At 45.8% G+C, this 19,316-nt stretch overlaps 1 protein-coding gene across 8 annotated transcripts in view; it reads right to left on the bottom strand.

The window, feature by feature from the left end:
• Nucleotides 1-13,384: 13,384 nt before the first annotated feature.
• LOC134958139 (TRIO and F-actin-binding protein-like) overlaps nucleotides 13,385-19,316 on the bottom strand; it is a 145,735-nt gene continuing 139,803 nt past the window's right edge. For 5 of the 8 annotated variants that reach the window (XM_063940526.1, XM_063940527.1, XM_063940528.1 and 2 more), the window contains exons 12-14: nucleotides 16,174-16,260; nucleotides 13,943-14,106; nucleotides 13,386-13,806 (exon numbers count right to left, since the gene is read on the bottom strand). In XM_063940526.1, the coding sequence (XP_063796596.1) occupies nucleotides 13,945-14,106; nucleotides 16,174-16,260 (249 nt within the window). In that variant the 3' untranslated portion in view covers nucleotides 13,386-13,806; nucleotides 13,943-13,944. Of the gene's footprint in view, nucleotides 13,807-13,917; nucleotides 14,107-16,173; nucleotides 16,261-19,316 lie in introns of all 8 variants that reach the window. The other 3 variants (XM_063940521.1, XM_063940523.1, XM_063940522.1) reach the window with 2 other exon arrangements.

The raw sequence follows: 19,316 nt of genomic DNA, 5'->3' as shown, positions 1-19,316 counted from the left end.
CAGACAGTGTGGAAGTTCAATCCGTTCTGGCTAATACATATGGGAGATGGCTCCGATCTGGTGGCCGCGTGGCGGGAATTTTTCGAGATGAACAAGGTTGGGCAGCCTATCTCTAATTTATGGGATGCGTTCAAGGCCTATTTGCGGGGTACCCTAATTAAACGTGTGGCTAATTTAAAAACATTTTTCAGACACCGGGAGTCCGAACTAGAGACCATAAGTGTTGCTGCAGAGGCACAATATTTACAGGATTGCTTGGATAGTTCCAAATCTGCATGGTTGTCAGCCCAGGGGGAATGGAGGGAATATCTAATGGAAAAGACTCAGCATAGACTTCTCTTCTCCTCTCACGCCTTTTACGCCTCCGGGGATAGGCCAGGTTCATATTTGGCCTGCCTGGCACGGGGTGAGAGGTCCGCTAATACCGTGATTGAAATAGAGACCTCAGACGGTACCACTTTATTGCAGACCCCACAGATTGCGTCGGAATTCGTGTCGTACTATAGGAGGTTATATAGTTCTAAATTAGACTGTACCCCGATGCAATTAGAAGAATATTTACAGACTATACAGCTCCCCTTGCTGACTTGTGAGGCACGTGACTTCCTAGAGGCACCTATTACACCTGAGGAGATTGCGACTGCGATCAACGCAGCCCCCGGTGGGAAGGCGTCGGGGCTCGACGGCATACCGTCTGAGATATATAAAAGCCACTTAGATTTTTTTGTCCCCCAATTACTTGAGCTATATAATCAGATATTTACACAGGAATCCCTCCCTTTATCTATGGCGGAGGCTTTGATTATTGTCCTTCCGAAACCCGATAAGGACCATAGGAAAGTTGAGTCTTACAGACCTATCTCCCTTCTTCCGACTGACATTAAAATTCTGGCCAAAATCCTAGCATGTAGATTAAATCAGGTCATTACGCAGATCATACACCCAGATCAGACGGGATTTATGCCCAATAAATCAACATCCATTAATCTTAGACGATTATTTACCCATCTCCAGATCTCCCGTGAGGCAGCCTCATCCATAGTAGTTTCATTGGATGCCGCTAAGGCCTTTGATTCCGTGGAATGGGAATATTTGTGGAGTATCATGCGTAAGTTTGGTATAGGCCCCAGTTTTATCAAATTTGTCCGGTTGATGTACTCCTCTCCCATGGCTAGGGTGGCGGTTAACGGCTTTGTGTCACACTCCTTTCCATTATCTAGAGGTACTCGTCAGGGATGCCCGTTGTCCCCTACCCTGTTTGCGATGGCCATTGAACCCCTTGCTTGTCTTCTGCGAGCGAACCCTGAGATTGCTGGCTATACAGTGGGCACCAGAGAGGAGAAAATAGCCTTATATGCCGATGACATCCTGCTATTTGTGGATCGCTATGCTGAGTCTATGCCGAAGATTTTAGATATTATTAATAAGTTCGGAGGTTACTCTGGGCTCCTGATAAATTGGGAGAAATCCTTCATTATACCGCTACAGGGCGAGGTCCCGGCCTCCCCAATGGTAGCTCTCCCTCTAAGGTGGGTGAATTCCTTTAAATATCTGGGCATCTGGGTATCCAATGACCCTCATAAATTTACTTCTCTTAATATCACACCGCAAATATCTTATCTCCGCAATAAGGTGAAAGTCTGGGGGAAACTGCCCTTGACAGTCACAGGGAGGGTTAACTTGGTGAAAATGGTTTTTCAGCCCAAACTCCTGTACATCCTACAACAATCCCCAATATATATCCCCCAGAAAACTTTCAAACAGATAGATGGTTTGATGTCCTCTTTAGTCTGGGCTAGTAAACGGGCACGGTTGAAACTTACTACTCTGACCAGGCCCAAAACGTCAGGGGGGCTGGCTCTCCCCAACTTTCGTTTTTATTACTATGCAGCACAATTAGCACATCTATGGGAATGGGTTAATGAATCTGACACCTCAAGTCTGCACTCGCAGGCGGTGTTGCGGGAGTATCCAGGTGGCTCCCCACTGAGACTACTTATCTGTGGAGGCGTCAGGGGGTCGGCACTACCACTGATTAAACAATCTATCACTATTTGGAGACAGGCACACCGGATATTGCAGGGGCAGGGCATTGACCCTGACACTCCGCTGGACAATAAATTTGGATTGCCGGAGTTGTGTCAGCTTCAAGTCAGGGAGGTATGGGAACCGTGGGGAATAACTTCACTGGGACAATTATACACTGGCGGGTTTTTTAAATCCTTTCAGCAGATTCAACAGGAATTCAATGTCCCTTCAGCATATTTTTTTCGATTCATTCAACTACGACATGCTATGACTGCACAATTCCCCGATGGCCCGCCGGCACTCACTGATTCCCCGGTCAAACTGCTGATGCAGACGGTGGGATCCAGTCATTTAGTCTCCAAAATATATGGCCGTTTACTCCAAATGCACCATATAGACCCTCTTGGCGCCCTTAGGACCAAGTGGGAAACTGATCTAGGTCCAATATCGGATGATATGTGGGAGGGTGCTATGGGATCGAGCCGGCTTTCAACATCGTCTGTTAGATATCAACAAATTCAGTTGTTCGTGCTCCACAGAGTATACATGTCACCTCTGAGATTGTCACATATAGGGGGATCCCATAGTTCTAAATGCCCCAAGTGTGGCAGTCTGGGAGCAGACTTTTGGCACATGATATGGCTATGCCCCTTGGTGTCATTCTTTTGGGAGGCGGTTATACGTGCCATTGCAGCTACGGGTATCCCCTCCACCGTACTTACACCTATATCTTGTATATTGGCAACTATAGATGAGGAGGCTCTAGATCCACCCAGTCGACGCTATGTTGTAAGCCTCTGTGCTCTGGCCAAGGTTTGCATAGCCAGACTGTGGATGGCTAATGAAGCCCCAACACCACAATCCTGGATTGCTCTGGTTAATGCCTCTGTTATACATGAAAAATTTGTATATTTGGCCAGGAATGGGGAAAAAAAGTTTATTGCTATATGGGGAAAGTGGTTGAGCTCACGATATTTCGCTTCACGGTTGAATAATGCTGATCCCTAGATTTATTTAACTAACCGATGGGGGTGTTGTCTGTGCGAGGTCTCCTGGGGTGGGTGGCCCATGGCTGGCCGGATTCAAAGATTCAAAGATTCTAAGGCACGTTACTGACATGACAAAAGATAATAAGATGTGTGTATAATATTTAGAAGGTTCGGGTCATCGCTGCTCTGTCGCTATTTATGGCTTCGAATGTGATACATAACACCACGTCACACTGTTATTGACGAATTACCGTAAGCATGTTGTTGTTTTATTACTTTTTATTTCTATAAGAGTTTAAGCCTAGTTGAGCTATGTTTGTTATAGCTGCCCTAGGCAATGCTCGAATGTTAAAGCATTGTGAAAATCAATAAAAAATTATTGAATTTAAAAAAAAATAATTAGTAGCTTTACTGTAGAGCATAATGTATCACGGGCATTGTGGAGTGTGGCATAATATGGTGCAAGGGGCATTACAGTGTGAGGCTTAATATGGTGGAATTTATTTTTTTCCCTGTGGTGGCCAAGGTCTGTTGGTGCAGGGTCAAAAACTGGGGTGTAAGGTAGTGTTTTCCTGCAAGGCCACACCCAATTTAGAGAGGCCACGCCCCCTCACCGGCGGCCATCACAGGCTTGAGCACCCACCAGCAAAAACATAAATCTGCACCTCTACATAGCAGTGATGTGAATGGCGTCCTTCTCTGAATCAGACTCTCAGTACAGTATAGAGACACAGAGATTATCAGGAAGCACTGCTAAAACAGAACCAGTGCTAATCAGCACTGGGAGCAAGAACACAAAAATGTGAAAGAATAAAATAACCAAACGCAACTTTGTTTCATTCACAGGTGTGTTTAACACTACAATCTTTTCATTGTCAGAACCCATAATATCACAAGTATGTGTTGTTGTACATGTACAACTGCTCATATTTGTTATACAGTACAGGACCTGAACTACCCCACTTGAGGACTGCTTATGCAGGAGGTGACTAAACTTTGATACACAATTGCATTGAACACAGGGGGTAATTCAGACCTGAACACTGCTGTGCACCGCAATGCGCAGGCACAATGTAAGGCTGCAAAGGGGATCGCCGTTCAGCGACGGGTTTCTGCGTAGGATCCATTTGCATGGGCGTTCGCAAGGGGATTGACAGGAAGAGGGCGTTTGTGGGTGTCAACTGACCATTTTCAGGGAGTGTCTGGAAAAAAACACAAGCTGGACCAAGCTTTTGAAGGGAGGGTGTCCGACGTCAAATCCAGTCCTGATCAGCCTGATGTGATCGCAGCGGCTAAGTCCTGGGCTGCGCAGAGACTGCACAAAATCAGTTGAGCAGTCTGCTACACATGCGTTCCCACACTTGCACAGTGAAAATACACTCTCCTTGTAGGCAGTGACTTTCTGAACACAGGGCTGCAAAAATCACTGCCTAGCGATCAGGTCTGAATTACCCCCACAGACAGTTCTCACAACTCTTCTTTGCAGCATTTCAAGTTCAGTTCCTTTGTAAAGAAGCATGGAGAACATTAAGTTTAGCAGAGCGGAAGTAATCATGCATACACCCTACCCCCCACCAGTGGTCAGAGGTAGGTGCACATATGGATGATGTGACTACAGTTGTCATTACCAGTAAATTGCTTGTGATTGGCTGTTTTTGAGCACTTATCTGGCTCCGATTGGTGCTGGTGGAACATCAGAAGTACATTATAATGTAGGTAAGTACAGTAAGGGGGTGCTTGTGCAATTGTGAACACATGCTGAAGAGGAACAAGACTCATATGACCAAAAATGCTGTATTACTTACAGGTGGTCAGAGGTAGGCGCAAATAGGGATGACGACAACAGTTGAGATGCTAGCGAGCCACTTGTGACTGGCTGTTTGATAATGTTCCCATGACACTGACTGGTGCTTTCTTAGCTCTGGCATAAAATAATCCTTAGTGAGCGTATTACATTTTTTTTATTATTTATGAGGGTATGCAAGACGGGTGATTGTATATTCTGTATCACAGAGGTTTATGTAGTTTACTGATGCCAAATATCAAATGTGTTTGCTGCACATGAAATAAACTAATGTCCAAAAGGCACCAATGTTGGAAACAGAGTCTGTAATGTGTGCCTAGTGTATGCTTTAGTGATTAGCAGCATGATGTTTATTTTCTGAACTGGATTATAGCTATACTGTTGTGTATTCTACATAGATTAGATAGTAAGGGCAGAGGGATGTAGTTAATATATTGGCTGTCAGGATCCCAGGGTTCAGGATCCCGACAGCCGGCAAAATGTTGGCGGTTGGAATACTGACCGCTCCTCTGTATTCCCACTCAGGTGGTGGGTCCATGCCACCCCCCGAGGGAGAATAAAACCCATGCCGACTTCTCTGATCTGCTGCAGCATCCGAGGATGCAGCATTGGATCATCTGCGTGAACATCCGTCATTTGTGTAACTTCCATGTTACTCAGGATGGCCTACGCTGCAGTGTCGAGTGTAGCTGCGTACCAGGATGCATGCCACTGGCCTCGGCACGCCCAGAAAATGGGACCAACACGCCTCTATTTTCTGAAACTCTAATTGTTGCCACCTCAGAGGGCTGCAGCATGTCAATCATGCTGCGGATTAGGGGGCACTGTGACCGTCGTCGCAGACACATTATCTGCACAAGTGTAATACAGATGCAGATGCAGTGCGTGCGCAGATCCATAAACATCGAAAATGTACCTAAACCATCAGGTTTGCGTACATCTCTGAATTTGGCCATTTACACAAGAAAAACCTATCACAGAAACATATTAGTTACAACTGGAACATCATTTTACAGTCAACACGAAGTGAAATACAACAACAACAACAACAACAACAACAACAACAACCACTAAATAGATAAAATAGATCAGAACTTTATTAAAAAGTGAGTGACAAGGATTAAACATTTTGGATGTAGAATGTGGTAAATAGATGTGGGTTGTCTTCATGGCTATCAATCCTGGGATATCACAAGCTAAAAAGGCAATCTCCCACCCTTTAATTAAGGCACAATGGCAATGTAGTAATTCACTCTGAAGAGTAAAACTTTAAAAATGTCCTAATCCTAATCCAGTGCAATTTTGGAAGGTAACAAATCCAGTAGTGGGGAATTCATAACAACAGTAGAAACAATACTAATAATAATGAGGAGTTCCTGGGTGAAATAGAAGAGACAGTGTATAAAACTTTCAAAAACATGACATCCGCATATTTTGGAGTAATCCAAAAATCATGATTATAGAATACAACAGAAAAATACATTGTGATTAGCAGTAGGGGAGCTGGTACATTTTCTGAATTTGTACAGTTTCAGTGCAGTTTGGCTCTCAATGATCACGCTGAACATTACTGAATGACGTGTGAAAACAGGTCTGTTCGTCTGTAGTGAATAGATTTCCCACAGAATATGCAGAATGGCATTTATACCGAGACACACTTTCCAGTCTCAGATTTAGACCGAGCATAAACCTTAGCAACCATTTACCTCTCCACTTTAGTTGGAGGAGCTGATCAAATATATATTATTTGGCATAGTTAAAATATGCAAAAATATTTATTGATTGCAATTAATGTCAATGTTCGTGACTGTTGTGTGTTATATAATGGCAATTTTATAAAGATTATATCTCATTTAATAGTACTCAGTTGTTGGTTACATGCAGAAGACCGTTGCAGAATTCCTGGTAATGGTTCATGATATCAAACCAGCTGATAGTGTTCAATGGAGATTCCTGCATATAATGAGTAGCTAGCCTGGCAAGGTAGACTAAAAACCCTGGAATGAGAAATGAAAGCAATACCATGCAATTGTTAACATCCCTAAAGATTGCTAATCATTTAACAATCTTTTCTGTTGTGCAACTTTAAAGCGTACCCATTATCTAGACACAATGAAAGGCATCCATTCTGTAGGCAGACCTAATATTCACTCTATCAATAATTATTTTGGAGTGTGGCCTAATAGTTTATTAGGAACTATTGATATCACTAAGGCCTGAGGTAAAACCGTTGGTTTCTAATTAAATGATAACCTGCTTTCCCAGCAATATTGGTGCAGTAAAAAAAAATGTCTGACTTCAAAACAGCCGCATCCTCTGTGTGTAGGTGGTTTTGTAATCTATCATTTTACAGGTACTTCTGAATCCCCCCAGTAAATCTTTCTGGAGTGTTGCCATAATTACAGTGTGAAGGCTAGTAAAGCATTTATATACACACTGAGCTGACTGAGAGATAATCACAGGCTCCATTTAAATCTAGACACAAATGTATGATAATCTGAGTGGTAATTTTAAGATATCATTGGCTTGTGTGTAGTTCTAGATAGTCATCATCTGTTCACTCTGCCCAAATAAAGAACTAACATCACTGCGTGTGGCAAACTTAACATCCGATTGCAATATACTAATCAGATGAACGTGTGTTTGCTAGTATAACAAACTACATGTACACAAAAGGTGAAGATATCAAGGAGCTTTAAAAACAATTAACTTCAGTATACAAATAATTTAATGCTAACTGCAGTTGCCCTTTGAAGAGGTCAACACTGGTAAATATGTAGCCTACACAAACCTATTGCAGCCATTCACACTGCAGCTCTCCAAAGGAGCACCGATTTCTTTTTAAAAGATCCAGCAGCTACAATGATCACATACTGGGTACAAGACTGCATCCAGCAACAAGACACTGCTTTCCAGTCTCACGTTGTACATCCTTATGCTGATTTCTCTATGAAGTCATTTAACACATGTACAAGGTGTTTCCACATCTTCCCTCAATATACAAACAAGTGTTTGTACTCTCACCTTGCTACGGGTTCTCTCTCTACTTCCCCCCACTAGATTACGGACACTGCTCACAGTACACTTCTATTTCTCTATCGTCCTAAGTGGATGCTGGGGTTCCTGAAAGGACCATGGGGAATAGCGGCTCCGCAGGAGACAGGGCACAAAAAAGTAAAGCTTTACTAGGTCAGGTGGTGTGCACTGGCTCCTCCCCCTATGACCCTCCTCCAGACTCCAGTTAGATTTTGTGCCCGAACGAGAAGGGTGCAATCTAGGTGGCTCTCCTAAAGAGCTGCTTAGAGAAAGTTTAGTTTAGGTTTTTTTCTTTACAGTGAGTCCTGCTGGCAACAGGATCACTGCAACGTGGGACTTAGGGGGAAAGTAGTAAACTCACCTGCATGCAGAGTGGATTTGCTGCTTGGCTACTGGACACCATTAGCTCCAGAGGGATCGAACACAGGCCCAGCCGTGGAGTCCGGTCCCGGAGCCGCGCCGCCGACCCCCTTGCAGATGCTGAAGCGTGAAGAGGTCCGGAAACCGGCGGCTGAAGACTCCTCAGTCTTCATAAGGTAGCGCACAGCACTGCAGCTGTGCGCCATTTTCCTCTCAGCACACTTCACTGGGCAGTCACTGAGGGTGCAGAGCGCTGGGGGGGGGCGCTCTGAGAGGCAAATATAAACCTTATACAAGGCTAAAAATACCTCACATATAGCCCATAGGGGCTATATGGAGATATTTAACCCCTGCCTGACTGGAAAAATAGCGGGAGAAGAACCCGCCGAAAAAGGGGCGGGGCCTATCTCCTCAGCACACGGCGCCATTTTCTGTCACAGCTCCGCTGGTCAGGACGGCTCCCAGGTCTCTCCCCTGCACTGCACTACAGAAACAGGGTAAAACAGAGAGGGGGGGCACATTAATGGCTATATATATATATATTATATATTAAAGCAGCTATAAGGGAGCACTTAATATAAGGATATCCCTTGTATATATAGCGCTTTGTGGTGTGTGCTGGCAGACTCTCCCTCTGTCTCCCCAAAAGGGCTAGTGGGTCCTGTCTTCATTAGAGCATTCCCTGTGAGTTTGCGGTGTGTGTCGGTACGGGGTGTCGACATGTATGAGGACGATATTGGTGTGGAGGCGGAGCAATTGCCAAATATGCAGATGTCACCCCCCAGGGGGTCGACACCAGAATGGATGCCTTTATTTGTGGAATTACGTGATGGTTTATCTTCCCTTAAACAGTCAGTTGAGGACATGAGGCGGCCGGACAATCAATTAATGCCTGTCCAGGCGCCTCAAACACCGTCAGGGGCTGTAAAACGCCCTTTGCCTCAGTCGGTCGACACAGACCCAGACACAGGCACTGATTCCAGTGACGACGGTAGAAATTCAAACGTATTTTCCAGTAGGGCCACACGTTATATGATTTTGGCAATGAAGGAGACGTTACATTTAGCTGATACTACAGATACCGTAAAACAGGGTATTATGTATGGTGTGAAAAAACTACAAACAGTTTTTCCTGAATCAGAAGAATTAAATGACGTGTGTGATGAAGCGTGGGTTGCTCCTGATAAAAAGTTGATAATTTCAAAAAAGTTATTGGCATTATACCCTTTCCCGCCAGAGGTTAGGGCGCGCTGGGAAACACCCCCTAAGGTGGACAAGGCGCTCACACGCTTATCTAAACAAGTGGCGTTACCCTCTCCTGAGACGGCCGCACTTAAGGATCCATCAGATAGAAAGATGGAAGTTATTCAAAAGAATATATACACACATGCAGGTGTTATACTACGACCAGCTATAGCAACTGCCTGGATGTGCAGTGCTGGAGTAGTTTGGTCAGAATCCCTGATTGAAAATATTGATACCCTAGATAGGGACAATGTTTTACTGTCGTTAGAACAAATAAAGGATGCATTTATCTATATGCGTGATGCACAGAGGGATATTTGCACACTGGCATCTCGGGTGAGTGCTATGTCCATTTCAGCCAGAAGAGCCTTATGGACACGACAGTGGACAGGCGATGCGGATTCAAAACGTCACATGGAGGTTTTGCCGTATAAAGGGGAGGAGTTATTTGGAGTTGGTCTATCAGACTTGGTGGCCACGGCTACTGCCGGGAAATCCACTTTTTTACCTCAAGTCACTCCCCAACAGAGAAAGGCACCGACCTTTCAACCGCAGCCTTTTCGCTCCTACAAAAATAAGAGAGCAAAGGGTTTGTCGTACCTGCCACGAGGCAGAGGAAGAGGGAAGAGACACCAACAGGCAGCTCCTTCCCAGGAACAGAAGCCCTCCCCGGCTCCTGCAAAAACCTCAGCATGACGCTGGGGCCTCTCAAGCGGACTCGGGGACAGTGGGCGGCCGTCTCAAAAATTACAGCGCGCAGTGGGCTCACTCGCAGGTAGACCCCTGGATCCTGCAGATAATATCTCAGGGGTACAGGTTGGAATTAGAGACGGATCCTCCTCATCGTTTCCTGAAGTCTGCTTTACCAACCGTCTCTTCCGAAAGGGAGAGGGTGTTGGAAGCCATTCACAAGCTGTACGCTCAGCAGGTGATAGTCAAAGTACCCCTATTACAACAAGGAAAGGGGTATTATTCCACTCTATTTGTGGTACCGAAGCCGGATGGCTCGGTAAGGCCTATTCTAAATCTGAAGTCCTTGAACCTCTACATAAAAAAGTTCAAGTTCAAGATGGAGTCACTCAGAGCAGTGATAGCGAACCTGGAAGAAGGGGACTTTATGGTATCCTTGGACATCAAGGATGCGTATCTACACGTTCCGATTTACCCCGCACACCAGGGGTACCTCAGGTTCATTGTTCAAAACTGTCACTATCAGTTTCAGACGCTGCCGTTCGGATTGTCCACGGCGCCTCGGGTCTTTACCAAGGTAATGGCCGAGATGATGATTCTTCTTCGAAGAAAAGGCGTATTAGTTATCCCATACTTGGACGATCTCCTAATAAGGGCAAGGTCCAGAGAACAGCTGGAGACAGCTTTAGCACTATCTCAAGAGGTGCTAAGACAACACGGGTGGATTCTGAATATTCCAAAATCCCACATTCGGCAGATTCCATGCAAGAATATTCCAAAGGGATCTGTTGGACAAATGGTCAGGGTCGCATCTGCAGATGCACCTGCGAATAACCCTGTCACCAAAGACAAGGGTGTCACTTCTGTGGTGGTTGCAGAAGGCTCACCTATTAGAAGGCCGCAGATTCGGCATTCAGGATTGGATCCTGGTGACCACGGACGCCAGCCTGAGAGGCTGGGGAGCAGTCACACAAGGAAGAAACTTCCAGGGAGTATGGACGAGTCTGGAAAAGTCTCTTCACATAAACATTCTGGAACTAAGAGCAATCTACAATGCTCTAAGCCAGGCGGAACTTCTCCTGAAAGGAAAGCCGGTGTTGATTCAGTCGGACAACATCACGGCGGTCGCCCATGTAAACAGGCAGGGCGGCACAAGAAGCAGGAGTGCAATGGCAGAAGCTGCCAAGATTCTTCGCTGGGCGGAGAATCACGTGATAGCACTGTCAGCAGTGTTCATCCCGGGCGTGGACAACTGGGAAGCAGACTTCCTCAGCAGACACGATCTTCATCCGGGAGAGTGGGGTCTACATCCAGAAGTCTTCAACATGTTAATAGACCGTTGGGAAAGACCAATTGTAGACATGATGGCGTCTCGCCTCAACAAGAAACTGGACAAATATTGCGCCAGGTCAAGAGATCCACAGGCAATAGCTGTGGACGCACTGGTAACTCTTTGGGTGTACCAGTCAGTGTATGTGTTTCCTCCTCTGCCGCTCATACCAAAGGTATTGAAGATCATACGGCAAAGAAGAGTAAGAACAATACTAGTGGTTCCGGATTGGCCGAGAAGGACTTGGTATCCGGAACTTCAAGAGATGCTCACGGACGAACCGTGGCCTCTACCTCTGAGAAGGGACCTGCTACAGCAGGGTCCCTGTCTTTTTCAAGACTTACCGCGGCTGCGTTTGACGGCATGGCGGTTGAACGCCAGATCCTAAAAGGGAAAGGCATTCCAGAAGAAGTCATTCCTACCTTGATTAAGGCACGGAAGGAAGTCACCGTGAAACATTATCACCGCATTTGGCGAAAATATGTAGCGTGGTGCGAGGATCGGAGTGTTCCGACGGAGGAATTCCAACTGGGTCGTTTCCTACATTTCCTGCAATCAGGATTATCTATGGGTCTCAAATTGGGATCCATTAAGGTTCAAATTTCGGCCCTGTCAATATTCTTCCAAAAAGAATTGGCCTCTGTCCCTGAGGTCCAGACTTTTGTCAAGGGAGTACTGCATATACAGCCTCCTGTGGTGCCTCCGGTGGCACCGTGGGATCTAAATGTAGTTTTAGATTTCCTCAAATCCCATTGGTTTGAACCATTGAAAAAGGTGGATTTGAAATATCTCACATTGAAAGTGACTATGTTACTAGCCCTGGCCTCTGCCAGGAGAGTATCTGAATTGGCGGCTTTATCTTATAAAAGTCCTTATCTAATCTTCCATTCGGATAGGGCAGAACTGCGGACTCGTCCGCATTTTCTCCCTAAAGTGGTATCAGCATTTCATCTGAACCAACCTATTGTGGTGCCTGCGGCCACTAGCGACTTGGAGGACTCCAAGTTGTTGGACGTTGTCAGAGCCTTAAAAATATACATTTCAAGGACGGCTGGAGTCAGAAAATCTGACTCGCTGTTTATATTGTATGCACCCAACAAGTTGGGCGCACCTGCTTCTAAGCAGTCGATTGCTCGTTGGATTTGTAACACAATTCAACTTGCACATTCTGTGGCAGGCCTGCCACAGCCTAAAACTGTAAAAGCCCACTCCACAAGGAAGGTGGGCTCATCTTGGGCGGCTGCCCGAGGGGTCTCGGCATTACAACTCTGCCGAGCAGCTACGTGGTCGGGGGAGAACACGTTTGTAAAATTTTACAAATTTGATACCCTGGCAAAGGAGGACCTGGAGTTCTCTCATTCGGTGCTGCAGAGTCATCCGCACTCTCCCGCCCGTTTGGGAGCTTTGGTATAATCCCCATGGTCCTTTCAGGAACCCCAGCATCCACTTAGGACGATAGAGAAAATAAGAATTTACTTACCGATAATTCTATTTCTCGGAGTCCGTAGTGGATGCTGGGCGCCCATCCCAAGTGCGGATTATCTGCAATACTTGTACATAGTTATTGTTAACTAATTCGGGTTATTGTTAAGGAGCCATCTTTAAGAGGCCCTTTCTGTTATCATACTGTTAACTGGGTTTAGATCACAAGTTGTACGGTGTGATTGGTGTGGCTGGTATGAGTCTTACCCGGGATTCAAAATGCCTCCCTTATTGTGTATGCTCGTCCGGGCACAGTACCTAACTGGAGTCTGGAGGAGGGTCATAGGGGGAGGAGCCAGTGCACACCACCTGACCTAGTAAAGCTTTACTTTTTTGTGCCCTGTCTCCTGCGGAGCCGCTATTCCCCATGGTCCTTTCAGGAACCCCAGCATCCACTACGGACTCCGAGAAATAGAATTATCGGTAAGTAAATTCTTATTTTTCTCCACCCCACCACTGCCAGTGCTCTACCACATTTCACAATCATCACGCCCAGTGCATTTACACCACCAGCGAACATATCCACATACACAGTTGAGCTTTAAATACAATCATTTTCCCATACGTAACAGTAATGTAGAGGGTATGCAAGAATGCCTTAAACCTGGTGACACCACTCATGGGCTATATGACCTAGTGCCATTGTCTCAGACACGCAGAAGAGGATCCCCCCATTTAATAATAAAAAATAATAATAACAATAATAATAATAATGGATTGTATAAAATTCTGTGATTCACATATAAAAAAAAAGCAGTTTTGTGGCAGAGGCGGAACCTCGGTGATGTCACGGTGGCTGCATGTGTACGATATCCATCTTCATGATGAGGCAGCAAATTAATCTGTAAATAAGCAAATGTCAGTGGTGCACTTTGACAAATTCATGTACTACATCTTGGTCACATTACTTGAACAGTGTATTAGGTTTGTCTCACCTTTAGTGAGGCACTTACAGGAAAAGGTATGAACAGCTCTCACCATTACTCTCCTATACTGTTGCGCAAAACAGCCTCTTCATGTAGAGCTGCCATAGCGAGCCGCAGATGTTCCTTCAGCTGGTCAATCTCACGCTCTGAGCGAGACTTGATATTATTGAGTTCTACGTAGATATCTTTGTATTTTTCGGAAGCATACCGCTTATCCTTGAAGTGATGGAAAGAGTACCAACCATATTAAAAGAATAAAAGAAAGATACTCTATACACACACCCACACATATACTCTGATAGTACACTATATGCATTAGTGACAGGTTTTTTTTTATCGGTATCATTTTCATATAAATAGTTCTATAAACAGGAAGAAATCAGCGGGTTAAATGAGCTTCTGAAGACTTATCCAGAGTAAGGACGCTACTATAAATCTTTTATCAACCTGTAACTTTAAAGTATAGTTTATTCTGGGACTGTTAACATACAAAAATACATACTTGCCTACTCTCCCGGGTCCTGTGGGAGATGCATGATTTTTCGGGTAGTACCTCACACCCCTGGAAGAGTGGACACCCCTCCTGCATCCCGCCCACTTCCTAGTGAAACACTGTAAATCTATGTCCTGTTGGGAGGGTGTGGGGCCTAATGATGTGATTTTATGGTAATTGCGTCTTTTTTGCCCCACCCCCTATTCAAATATGCGTGTATCACGGGTTTTAACCATGATGGGGTGGGGCCTAATGATGCAACTAGTCCGACCCCACTTCAGTCACCCCCCAACTACTTATTCTCTCCAGGCATCTCCCGGAGAGAGAAAACTTCAAATGTCGGTAAGTATGACATACACACACAGCACTTAGTGTGCCTTATATTTTACTAAATAGTGTTAAGAAATGTGTATAACATGATGTTTCTGTTTCTCTACATCTCCCCAAACGCACAGACATGCTGGGATGTGTAGTTCTACAACAACTGCAGGGCTACATGTTGAGTACCCCTACTCTAGAGGCATATATATCACTGTAACAGTCAGAAAATATGCGAGCAATCTGGGCCCCAGTAACCTGGACTATATCCGAAGCATCATGTATCGCTGTAGCAAAGATTTAGTCTGTCCTTGAAAGCAAAGTGACAAGCACCTAAACACAAAATTTGGCAATTTTGAGGAGACTGTTCCCTCCACACATCACACAGCCCCAGCTTAGCTAAAGGAGTGAATGTCGAAAGCATGGAGATTTTACCGATTTCTCTAATTTATCTTCTATTAGGACTATCAGTGTGTGTGAGCTGACGTGGCTATTTATTACTTAACTATTCATAATGGGGTCATGGCATGATTGAGTGGTTAGATATTCTCTTTTTGGTGTCTTGGCAGACGTTGATTTATACTTTTCGGCTGATAAAAGTACACTGTACAATGGAACCAGCAACTGTCTGGACTCTTAACTGTCCGCGCATACACTCCTCAGTCCTCCTGCCTCTCACACACACGCAGAGTTGTTATGGATGGGTCTCTCCCAGGTACTTCCCATTTAATCAAATAGGAAAATCACAGGAGAGTGGCATAAACAAAACTTTTAGGGGCAGATGTACTAAGCCTTGGAGAGGGATAAATTACTAACCAATCAGATCCTCACTATCATTTTTCAAACACAGCCTGTAACATGGCAGTTATGAGCGGATTGGCTGGTGCTTTAGCCATCTTCTCTTTATCACTAACCAAGGGTTACCAAATGACAACTTGTTGACAATCAATATGTCTGTATGTGGACAGGACAATGCCGACACAGGTGTAATGTTAGTTAAAGCATTTAAACTGTGTCAGCAGCATAACGTTAAACATGATTGGAAAGCATCATGATTAAAGTTATACTGTTGGCATAGATGAAGTGCTTTAACTAACCTTACAACAGTGTCTGCATAATTATGTTGCAATTGTCCCATCCACATATAGTTTGACAACCTATTGAAAGTTGACAAACTGACTACATCCCAAAGGCCCACCTCTATAGAAGCAATTACACATTGCTGGAAATTCACAGAGTGAATGAGTGCGCAGTTGTGGGAACACTGGAACAATTAAGTAGCATTCTGTATTATCATATCAATTATTGATCACCACGCAAAATGGAATTTTCACTTTTGAGTCGAGTTATGCCTTAATTCTACGGCGTGACCCCAGTTTAACCAGGCAGATTAACATTTCCTTTCCTTTTGTATTTTCAATTATATAGATAATGGTTTCAAGCATCTACTGCTCTTTCCTTAGCATTCTTACCTTCTGCATGTTTTGGAGATCCTCACGAAGACAGGAGACCTCTTTTCTTAAATATTGCAACTCTGTCTCTTTTACTCGTAGTAAAACCTGAAGGGGCGTAAGAAACAAAGTTTTAAAAAAATACCACAAGAGAGAGTTTGAAAATGGCAAAAGTAGAATTGCAGAAAAATTACACGCATACGCAATTGTCAGTTTTCCGTGACAGTTCCAAATGTAAAGACTGGTCCTGGAAAGTTTTTTTTTTTATTCCACTAGCGACCAACTAAACAGTACAATATTAGTCCCTGCATTGGATGCTATGCCATGCTCACTATCTACTCTTATTGCATGCGTAGTATTGAAATCATTGGGAAAATGGCTGCCGTGCCATTTTCCCGGAGTCCTGCACATGCGCACTAGTTTCAGTAACAGGGCTAGGGTCTCCTAGTGACCCTAGTGCTCAGAAACTACTGCGCCACTAGTAAGAGAGGAGGCAGGGCCGACGCTATGCACATTCGACACGTGCGGCCGCGCAGGGCGCCACCCTCAATGGGGCGCACCGATTTCTCACCTCCATGTTGATTCACAGGTCCATCTCCGTCTCCAATTCCCCCTGCTCACCACCCTCTTCCCCGGTACACCGTGCCTCTCCCTCATCTTCCCCGGTACACCGTGCCTCTCCCCACCCAGCTCTCACTCAGCAGCAGCAATCTCCACATGCTTGCGCCGCCCCCTTCCCGTACTCCGCTCCCCCACCCGGGTCTCAGCAGTAGCAGCTACCCGCCAGCTCTCCCCACTCTGCGCCCCCTCTGCTCCCCATACACTGTGCTTCCCCCTCCCCCAGCTCTGCACCCACAGGGCCCACTGGCTCCCTGTGCTGGCGTTCACACTGCCGATTCTCCTTCCCAAGTGGCAGTACACGATGTGCGGGGGATCCTCAAGCTGCTCTGGCTTGCTGTCTGCCAGGATCTCCCTGATCTATGGCTCCCCCTCCCTGTTCTGCAACCCCTGGTCCCCTGTCAGCTCTTCCCCCGCTGCGATCCGGTCTGGGATCGGGCCGACTCTGGCAGCTGCTGTCAGGCTCCCCCGGACTGCTGACCCCGGGGCTCCTCTTCTGTGTGTATCCTGGCCTGCCTGCGTGCTTCTGGGGGTGAACTCCGGTGTGCGCCGGAGAGCAGCATTACAATGGCCAGGCATGTGTATGTGGCACTGCGTGGGGGAGCATGTGTATCTGGCACTGCCGGGGGCATACAATGCGTGTCTGGAACTGCCGGGGGCATACAATGCGTGTCTGGCACTGCCGGGGGCATACAATGCGTATCTGGCACTGCCGGGGGCATACAATGCGTATCTGGCACTGCCGGGGGCATACAATGCGTACCTGGCACTGCCGGGGGCATACAATGCGTACCTGGCACTGCCGGGGGCATACAATGCGTATCTGGCACTGCCGGGGGCATTTAATGCGTATCTGGCACTGCCAGGGGCATTTAATGCGTATCTGGCACTGTGGGGGGCAATGAATGTGTATCTGGCACTGTGGGGGACATTTAATGCGTATCTGGTACTGTGGGGGGCATTTAATGTGTGTCTGGCACTGTGAGGGGAATATAATGTGCATCTGGCACTGTGGGGCATTTAATGTGCATCTGGCACTGTGGGGCATTTAATTTACATCTGGCACTGCACTGCTGAGGGCATAGGTGTATCTGGCACTGCACTGCTGGGGGCATATGTGTATCTGGCACTGCTGGGGCCATATAATGTGTATTTGTCACTACTGGGGGTGTATGTGTATGTGGCACTACTGGGGGGCATATAATGTGTGTCTGGCACTGCACTACTGGGGTCATTATGTGTCTGACACTATACTGGATACATTATCTGTAAGGAACACACTACTGTGGGCTTATGTGTAAGGCTGCTAATTGTGTGTGTAAAGGGGGGGTGAAAATATATTTATTTACAGTTTGAATATATAAAGTTGCAAGGCCACGCCCACTTTTCCAGGAGCGTGCGCGCCATTGTGGGGGGAGGTGGGGACACTTTGACATTTTCTCGCTCAGGGCGCTAGTAGGCCTGGAGCTAGCCCTGTGAGGAGGGGGCCCAGATGCACACAGGATCACTGTGTAAATATTAGTTCAACTCCGCATAATAAAGTTCTACTAAAATTCAATGAATGGGGGAAAAAATAATGGGAGCTTTGTAGATCTTTGCTCAGAGACCTATAGACTACTTTGCTCCGGGACTCCAGATACACTGAGGTATAGAAGGCAGTGGGCATTTTATCCCATTCCGCTACGTAGGACCAGTACTAACAAAGTCCCATAGGACAGAACCAGGAATTCCAAACAAGAGACAGAAGAACAAAGAAATGTTCTGCAACAAAAACCAACAAGCCTAAAGCTGGGTACACACTACATTTGTGTGTACCCAGTGAAATTGCGGGTGACACACTTACCAATGCCGGCAGCGACGGCAGGGGGCCATGCTGCATTCAACAGCATGGTCCTTTCTAGTGATGTCTTTCGTCAGCCCTGCATGCAGGGCCGATGAAGGATGTTGCTGATGGCACACGGCAGCACACATAGTCAGTGACATAGCAGGTACACACTAGACGATGTACCCAATATGGCGGTCCAATCCGCCGGATCTGGCGACATTGTCTAGGGTGTACCCAGCTTAACAAGGAAACAACGAGCAAGTACAAAAACATAAAGAGTAGCCCCAATAATTTAATCAAGGGTGGAAAGGGGGGGAGGGGGGGTACCTTCAGGATTTAAGGGCTATTCAATTACTGCCCCCCCCCGATAAATTATCTGTTATTGGGCGATAACACATAGAATCGGGAAAAAGTTCCTGGACCTGTGTGTTAACCCACTGTTTGCACTCGATATTCTAATTATCGTGTATAGAATTTTGGGTCTGCTCAGAGTGCAGTGTTGCAGGCTTATTTCAGGGCTTATTGGATAGCCCCGGGGAATCAATTAACCTACAGTAAGTTACCATGGCTAATTGAATTCCCCCCTTACTGTAAGTAAAAAAATCCATTTCACTTTCAACCTATGGTAGACACTGGTCATACAGTTAGGTCTACATATATTTGGGCACTGACACAATTTTTATTACTGAAACATATTCAATGTTCGTTATATAATGAATAT

This window comes from Pseudophryne corroboree, chromosome 9 (assembly GCF_028390025.1).
Source record: "Pseudophryne corroboree isolate aPseCor3 chromosome 9, aPseCor3.hap2, whole genome shotgun sequence".
NCBI classification, from domain to species: domain Eukaryota; kingdom Metazoa; phylum Chordata; class Amphibia; order Anura; family Myobatrachidae; genus Pseudophryne; species Pseudophryne corroboree.
This window is presented reverse-complemented; position numbering and strand designations above follow the sequence as displayed.